Here is a 9,744-nt window from a genome sequence, read left to right on the forward strand (position 1 = left end):
CAAACGGACTACTTCATGGTTTCAAGCAGATTGCCTCTCCCTTTTTGTTCGTTGATATGTGTACCTGTAGGCCTATGAATGGGTGATGTGTATGTTGACCTGCAGTACGTATTTTACGATAGATCGCTTTTGGAAGTATGTTGTGGCCTAGCCCTGCGTACGATGACGTGTATTCCCGGCGTTATACGGCCTCCCATCACAGCTCTGCTGATTACCATGGACAAAACCGGCAACATGCGGATCCAATTTGGACGGAGCACGAAAAACTACTTTCTAACAGTTTTCGGCCGAAATCAACTCGATTCCGATCTACATGTATGCAGCCTACCCAAACCACTCAACCGCTCACAGACTGCGAAAATAAAATGCTCTCGTGACGTCCAAAACCGTTGTTTGCTCGCGATGCACGGTCAATGGCTCATGCAGTGGACGGGCATTGGATACGTTCATGCCACGATTACATGTATACAGGTGCCCATGAGCTAGCTTCATTATTTCCTGTCGGGTCGGGGCGATGAAACTAAATCGTGATTGATTCATCTCTGTCGGATTTGACCAAAAAGAGACACTTGACATAGATTATAGCGTCAAATGTTGACCGTCCAGACTGAAACATGATAAAAGGTCAGAAGATCGCCGTGATCGGTGATGTCGTTCTTCTCTATACGTTTTTCTGAGCTAGATTTTACTAAATTGTTGGAGTACTAGCTGACGTTTTTTAGAAAACTTAATCAACTTTTCTTTCCCAACCAGGGCACAACATTACCTTTTTGCTTTCATGGTAACCTAGGATGAATTAAATCGCAGGACTCTTATGTTCTTCATAGATTGTCTGTGACTGATTTTGGTATCCCAATATCGATATTGCGTTCGCACTCGGTTGTCTTGAAACTTACGTCATTCACTGAAATAGTTTTCGGACAAACTCAAGATATTCGACAACTACGAACGAATAGTTGGCAAAATTTACAGAGACAAGCAATAATAATTATGGTCATTTTACCGTCTTTTTTACCATTTTTGCCGTCTTTAGATAAGCGGACTCGCTTGACGGAAACAGTATATAACGATCTGAGTTCCCATATTTTTACCCTACCGTGCGAGTGTAGTATTCGAATGAGTGAGATCATAATCTTACGCTGTTCCGAGTGGTCTGGAGATTTTTTATAATATACAATAAATTGACCTTATCAAAAGTACTCTGTTTTACATTGCTTGGATATTGATATTTTTTCCATACGTTTTGACTGTTGATTTGAAGTCTTTTGATTCTCCATTGGCAGCAGCACATGTACGGTTACAACCGCCATGTGATGACCAGAGTGTGATTGTAAAGTTGTCGGGAAGTTGTTCAGAAGAAAAATCATTTTGTATTCTGGCTTCAGTTCGGGATTTTTCAAGATAAACAAATCATTATACATTTCCTACGTCTTTGAAACGGGGATTATGGTAATCTTTCATGTGATGAAAATTTTGTGAACGTCTTTGTAATGTGTTCCCACGATGAGTGTGAACTGATTCTTTGTTAGTAAAAATCGTCAGAAATGGTCCAGTGACCGTGATAAAATAAACACAGATGCAAAACCATTGCGAGGAAGATAGTAAGAAATTCACATTGCAATATTTGCTGTCGTATTTCTCAGCAGGAATAACCCATTTTTACACGTTATGAGTAAGAATAGCAAGCAGGTGTTCGGCGGTCGATTGCTTATATCATAATGATCTTGATCGCAGCTATTTGGCGAGAAGACAGCGGGTACTTATAATCTCGCAAAATTATTGATATCATGTCTTTGTATAGAAAATTTTCGATCAGAGGCAGCTCAAATCAACAGCCGTGATATATTCGGAATCGTGTTCTCAATGGACACCGAACTACCTGCTATCAACAGTACGTTATGTACCATCGGCGGTAACACATTGGTCGTAATCTTGTCTAATTCTGCCCCGCCGTTTGTACCGTCCAGAAATTTCAAAGCAAGATTTTTTTTTACCCTGACATATAATACAGCGACCTTGCACACTAATGATCATTCCACTGTTTCTGTTGGGTTTGTTGGTTTTTTAATTTGCTCCGTCGAGCCCGGAACAGTTGACTGGGACCTGGTCGGTTTGGGGTCGTTTAGTCCAGAAACCTGCAGCAGAGTTCTGTATGATCACCGTTCGGCATTTGGGTGATTTTTTGGCCAAAGTAATGCAGTAACAATGTACGCCAGATTCCTTGTGTTGTTTTTGTCACAACCGTCATACGCGTATACGGACGGTTTTCGATCAAAAACGGTAGTAATATCCAGTGCTCGTAAATGCGTGCAAAATTTATTCAGTGACTGTTTACGCAGCAGTCGTAAATACGACTAGGATTTACAACCACGTAACAACTGTAAACACCGCATCAACAGTCAATACGAAAATTTTGTGCTGAATCCGAGGGAGATAACAATTGCGGTAGAAAAGGTCAGTCCATCAAAGTTGTTGATCGGAAAAATCTTCACTGAGCGCCAATGTACATGAGTGGCTGTTATAGTTGTACACGTAGTTCTATGGGCTTTCCACTGTCCCTTGTTACGAGCTATGTTCAAAGTGCGTCAAGCTACGAATATTTTCATGTACTGAGTTACAGACATCGGTGAAGTACCGGGTACATTGATTTTGTTCAAAACCACTGCCTGTTTGTTCTTCGTGTTGTTTTTTTGTGTCCCTAACGTCGACTGGCTCTATGTGCGGACAAACATAGCAGTCGGGATTAAGATTTCCTGGATAAATAGATTTATTCCGCCTCTGACGAAAAGATACACACTGTTTTACATGTGCCACTCCTAGGCCCTGGGATCAATTTCCATACCTTTAAGTACACAATTATGGCTCAAAAGAAACCACCTAGGGAGGTCCAATAGGTACAATCTTATGTTCACAGGTCCTTGGTGCCTTCCAATTTAATGGCATTTAACTTGACTGTTATTTTTAAATTATAATTTTATTAAGAGTCATGGCAAAGGGAAATTGTCAACAGTAAGCAAATCCATTTTCAAATCATCACATTTGGGAGCTGCAATTTTTGCATGGTAAATTAACATCAAAGCAACAATTCAAAAGAATTGTCCATTTGGCTTATTTCAAGTTGCTAAAACTTCAAAGAAATGATGTGATTCTAAATGATTTTAATATTTTTGCAGATTCCACCAGTTTAATGATGTAAGAGCGAACATCACCAGATAGTTCTTGATGATATCAAAATATCAATGAAAATATTTCTGGGCTAAAAAATTATCACAATCATTAAAACAATGATTAAATGAACAATATCATTGTGTCTTGCTTTACAGGATTTGGGTTTGGCCTGATCCTTTTTGTCCCCAAGAAAAATACTTATGCTTAAGATGCTATTGAGCCTGCTTGATCACAACTATGACACAACACCACACCTTAATCACCACAATACTTGTATCTACAGTGCCACTATGCTACCAAATGCTTTCTTTTTCATGAATTGTTATTTGTATGGCTCATAATATTTTCATCATGACTTAAAGACTGCATAAATTTGCCACAATAGAAGCTTGTAGCTTACATATATGATAAGTTGTCATACTGTGAACACTGAATGAATGCTGCAGAAGTATTCTGTATCTTTGGTAATATACACTTCGCATTGCTACCAGACTTTAAGAATTACCACCTAATTTTATTTCTGGTTGTAAAAGTTTACCATCAGAAATGAAAAATATTTCTATCCTTTTAATGTCATAACACATAATTAATGTAATAAAAACTGAACAAATATATCTTTAATTGTAAATTGTTATTTGTATGGCTCATAATATTTTCATCATGACTTAAAGACTGCATAAATTTGCCACAATAGAAGCTTGTAGCTTACATATATGATAAGTTGTCATACTGTGAACACTGAATGAATGCTGCAGAAGTATTCTGTATCTTTGGTAATATACACTTCGCATTGCTACCAGACTTTAAGAATTACCATCTAATTTTATTTCTGGTTGTAAAAGTTTACCACCAGAAATGAAAAATATTTCTATCCTTTTAATGTCATAAAAACACATAATTAATGTAATAAAAATAGTGACAACATCACTGTTCGCTCCCATATAATTATCAAAACAAGTTAACAATTGTATGAAACATGGACATACATGTACAGACAGACTGACATACACAGACTGGCACAGAGTGATGACATTGACCCCAAGTGTGCCTTGGCCCATGGAGAGTGATAAAGATATAACAAACAGCTGAATGTAATGATAAAATAGTTAAGTATAGGCCTATACAGGCACTGAGAGTGAATATATGATATATATATGCACATAATTAATGAGGTACAATATGTGGTGTCATAGGGTGTCCCATCATACCATATATGAAAGGTTTAGGACTTGTGGTTACTGAGTTATGGACAAATATGTATATTCGAGGTCAAAGGTCACCAAGGTCACGTGACATTTTGTCAAAGTGTCTGAGATATCTGCGTGAACGGATGGACTCATGGATGGACTCATGGACGGACATGACCCAATCTAAAAGCCCCCTTGACTTTATCTTTGGGGACTAAAAACTGTGTAACTGCATCCTTTTTGCAATATGAATACGATGAGAAACTAAATTTTTATTTTTCTTGGCCTTATACATGGGAGTCTATGGACTGCCTTATACATGGGAGTCTATGGACTGCCTTATACATGGGAGTCTATGGACTGCCTTATACATGGGAGTCTATGGACTGCCTTATACATGGGAGTCTATGGACTGCCTTATACATGGAAGTCTATGGACTGCCTTATACATGGGAGTCTATGGACTGCCTTATACATGGGAGTCTATGGACTTCCTTATACATGGGAGTCTATGGACTTCCTTATACATGGGAGTCTATGGACTGCCTTATACATGGGAGTCTATGGACTGCCTTATACATGGGAGTCTATGGACTGCCTTATACATGGGAGTCTATGGAGGTGAAACTAAAAAGTCCTCTAACATGGCCAATTTGATCGCATTGTGAAACAAATCGATGTGCATCTGTATGAGGTAGGGTACTATCCTTGTACCAAGTTTGAACGAAATCGCTCCAGGCGTCTCTGAGATATCTGCGTGAACGGACGGACGCACGACGCACACACGCACGCACGCACGCACGCTCGCACGGACATGACCAAACCTATAAGTCCCCCCGGACGGTGTCCGTGGGGACTAATTAAAAGTAAAGGTGTTCTATAAAAAGTTTGGGTCACTTGCCAAACCAGACATCAATCTTCTGAATCCCTGCTATTATTATGAGTACTGCAAAGATATTTCCAGGGTGACCAAAAGAAATTATCTGCCAAGCCCTATTTACAGTGTAGTTTGACTTTTTGTAAATACAGATTGTGGCATGAACGGTGAACGTGATCAGCACCTTCTAATATACTCTTTACTGTGTACTATAGTCCTAATAACACAACATTTGCCTTCAATAATGTGCTATGTGCTAGCATGTCAAGAACAGCAAAATTACTCATGCAAGGCCCGATACAAATACAAACCCAACTACAGATCAGTTAAATATGAAACTGTCTTGTGTTTGGTACAGAGGGGAATAAGGGAAGACAGCTCATTTGACTGAACAACAGGCTTCTGGGAGGAGTTATGGTTACATGTTCATGATCTCTGTTCTCTCAGTTTCAATGTTCATGTACCTTTGACACTTGTACACACTGTTCACCCTAAACAAGTGTTTATTCAGAAAGTATACTTTGGTAAATATTTACAAATTCATTAAAAACCTATTTTTCTGAAATTTTTTGTAAAGTACAATGTAATATTTGTTGCCATAGGTCTGAACAACTACTACACATCTGTACTCGAACAACACATCCTGCCAGTGGTCCAAATAGGCTAACTGTACTGTATGTCCATAGATTGAAAGACCCATGAGTGAAATGTTGGCCTTTATCCCTTATCCTTGGCCTTTAACCCTTATCCTGCCAAATCCATAAGTCAGGTCAAGTTGGGTAAAACCAGAGCAGTAAACAGATATGTTGCTGTTCATCAAACATTGGAACATTTGAAAGCCTTTGAAAACGCATATACATAATTTTAACAGACTTCAAGGGGGTCGTTGCATGTTACATAGCCTCTTTCACCTAATCTAATATCACTTTTTTACATCAAAATTCAGTTAAATATTCAGTAATATGTTTATCTAAGATTGAAATATTGGTAGAGTTTATTGTTTGAATGTAAGGCATTTGTAAGTTGGGCAAGGAAGAAATACAAATGTTGCATCCTGGCTTCTTTCTCTTTCATATATACCTCCACTCTGGCTGGTTCAAATTGTGTGAAGTTTTCACATTCTTGAAATACTATACAACAAAATGACAATATTGTTTGCCTAGAGTATAAAGTTATTAACCCGAAAATGTCATTTCAACTTTGATTATCATGAGTTCGATAACTTTTCTGAATATCAGTCTTTCAATTCCTACCCTTTGTGAATATGAATGGGTAACGCAAAACAAAATTGTCATTTTTCTACACATAAATAATTTTGAGCTTCAAATGAGACATTAATTAAGTTCCATGAAATAGTGTCTTGTTCATTAATTTATTATTCACACAAAATTTGAGGTTTTTACTCAAAATACATGTGTATATCATCTTCATCCTTCAAGTAAACAACTGCTATCAATACCATACAAAACTTTTGATTCATAGGTTTTTTAGATATATCGTATGAGGGTGTTTTCATGTCATATATGCTGAGAGATACTGCTTTGAAAAATGTGTATTGGGCAAGTGCAATGCCACCGTAACTGCCACTTAATACCATGCCAAGCGGGCAAAACAACAAATGGAATTTGGCTTGAACCTGCCTTTTACTGACTACATGCAGTTAGGGAAGTGACAGCTTTAGGAGGGGGTTGGAAGGACATCAGTACATGAGTGGTCTATGCTGATGTTGACTTATTTGGACATTGTAAATCTTTTGCAACACCATTGAGAGACCATGTGAAACTTTTTGGAAATTAACTTGTCATTCAAGAATAAAAGCCTCATGACTCTGCAACTGAACAATTCTTGACATGTTGGCCATTTTGGATATATCTGATCTCAACTTTCTACTGGAATTACCATTCTGTCAATGTATTTTTGGGAACTGTTATTATGGTGGCACAAAATAAAAAATAATGACATGCTCATGATTTGATTCATTGGCAGCTGTCCACCACTGAGATACAGAGACTGTTGATATCATTTTGTACAAAATAAATTTACCAGGTAAAGTTTGCATAGGAGAAAAATACACTGGCCAAGAAACATTTTTTCAATGGTACTTACCTGAAGGCAAAACACAAATATAAATACAGTCACTGTACTGTAACTTTTTTCTTCAGTTTACCGGATCAGTGGTAAGTTAACGTCCAGCACTCTTACTAATGCACCTACAATTCTACCTATCACAAACATTGTCAAATGTGATGTTGTTTTCAAAAATTTCATATATTATGAGAGAATCTTTTCAGCCAGAACCTATCATGATGTGATGAATCTAATGCCATCAATCGAGTTCATTCTGATTTCCTGTACAGCGCCTGCTGAAACATTACGTATGTCACAACACTAATGATGAGCTTTGCCCACTTCAACTGGAAATGAATTATTGATCATTTCCACCCTCTTTAGAACCCTTAACTGTATTCAAAGCTGACTGGCAGAGCTCTGCATGGCCTCCGAAAGACCGACTCTCAAAATGGCGTCCAGTACGTATAGGAGAAAAGTTCAGATGTTGTGAAGGTTCACGAAGTATGAATGATGTAGTCAACTTCTATTATAAGATTCATTACATCATCGCAACTTCTGCGCACCGTCCGACGCGTATTGTTTTCGCTACTTCGCGAATGAAACCTGTTAACTAATACATTAACCTTCATCTATACGTGTAATATACCCCTCTGAAATCCAGAAGCTGATCTTTCCGAACCCGATTACATTTGATTTTACGAATTAAACCTAACCGATTACCACGCATGTTGCGCTCTGCCTACGTCGATGTTTCCTGTACAACTAGCTGGACCACGCCAGGTGAAAATAGCCCACTCTTCTTAAGACTCTCCTCACACCTTGTCGATTTCAGACATTCGATAAACCAAGCTCATATTCATAATTACAGAAGTCTTACAGACGACATGGAGAAAACGTGTATCCATATGATTGAAAAATATATTGATTTCACAAAGCATTCAGCGTCATAAACGTCGACAAGGAGGGAGACAACAAAGCTACGAGTACGACGGTCCACCCAACAACACTCAGTTACCTATACACCGTGCACAAACGCTTACCTGCAACAGGGCTTGACTTCTCCAAAACACACCATCTTGTTTTCCACTGCAAAAGAAATAAGTGAATGACGGTGGACATTAGTAACGCATCTGTTCAACTCAAGAGAAGGTAAAATTGACAATCACCGGTGTCCTTACCTTCTTGCCGTCACGATATTTGACGATATCTTGCAACAGTATATTTGGATGATCCGCCATTTTGGTATTAAACTTTGAAGGTTACCATCAGCGGCGTAAGGTGGCTAACTTCCCAGACATGCGGGCGCCGAGAGGGCGCTCTGTCCGATTAACAACAACAAGCTGGCATCGCTAGTACCAATCGTAGCTAATATGCTGGCTGCATCAAAATTATGGTACCTGGCATCATTTGATCATGTACCAAAAAAAATTATTAATGAAGCAAATAGTAAATTATGGAATTTTATTTGGAGAGGCAAATGAGAAGTTATAAAAAGGGGCATTTTCATTCAAAGATATGGTGACTGTGGCAAAAAAGTCATTGACATTGAAGAAAAAATTAAAGAACTCCGATTAAAGTGGCTTATGAAATTATTTGAGAAAAATTATCACTATCTCCATCTCAATGTCAACAACAAACAAACCCCAATGGTGTGTGGGGATATATTAAATACCTGGAAGTCGCTTAGACTTACAAGAGTGAATTTACCAACATCAAAACAGAATCTTCTTAGTGAATTTCTGTGGTATAATGACAATATTAAGGCGATACTGAAGGATTGAAATCGCTAAGCAACGGTTGCTAAGGAAATCAATCAAAATGCAAAGTTTTCATGGTTTTCTTTGCATAATAAAGATTTACAGAACCATACTATTCCAAAATACGCAGGTTGTCGCGCGATTGGTCAGTGACGTCACACATATACAAATTTTCACAGCTCTATTTTAAAACGTTTCAGCTCCCTCAAATCTGCACCAAATTTTCCAAAATTTCAGAATGTAACACATGAGATACATGTTTAAAGCCCCTAGCATGGATTAGATTATCTGTTCAAGTACAAACGATTTTTGAACAGGAAAATATCTACGGTGTCATTTTGTGAAATTTTGAAGGGTTTAACGGCGAAATCTCATAAACGGCCCAGAATTTTTAGAAACGCATGCTTATCTATATTCCCATCTATGACTTCAATAATCCTACCAAAAATCAGCTAAATTGGTTTACAATTGAGAGAGTTCAAAGATTTTGAGCATTTGCAAAATACCAGGAGTCGAAAATCCACAGAAAACAACGGAACGGTAAGATTTTGCACGTGCAAAAGTGCGCGTTTGGAACGTTGCCAGCCATAGCAACCAACGCGCGCTTTGAATCCTTCGGTATCGCCTTAAGAGATGAAGAAAGTGTCCTCTTTTATGAAAAATGGTCAAAGAGTGGAATTTTAAG

The 9,744-nt window shown here is 38.1% G+C and overlaps 1 protein-coding gene across 1 annotated transcript in view; it reads right to left on the reverse strand.

Moving 5' to 3' along the window:
• LOC139122442 (uncharacterized) overlaps positions 1-8,603 on the reverse strand; it is a 64,123-nt gene extending 55,520 nt beyond the window's left edge. Inside the window, exons 1-2 of the mRNA XM_070687816.1 lie at positions 8,481-8,603; positions 8,343-8,388 (exon numbers count right to left, since the gene is read on the reverse strand). Of these exons, the coding sequence (XP_070543917.1) occupies positions 8,343-8,388; positions 8,481-8,540 (106 nt within the window). The 5' untranslated portion in view covers positions 8,541-8,603. The remainder of the gene's footprint in view (positions 1-8,342; positions 8,389-8,480) is intronic.
• Positions 8,604-9,744: the final 1,141 nt, after the last annotated feature.

The sequence above is a fragment of the Ptychodera flava genome, chromosome 22, assembly GCF_041260155.1.
Source record: "Ptychodera flava strain L36383 chromosome 22, AS_Pfla_20210202, whole genome shotgun sequence".
NCBI classification, from domain to species: Eukaryota; Metazoa; Hemichordata; class Enteropneusta; family Ptychoderidae; genus Ptychodera; species Ptychodera flava.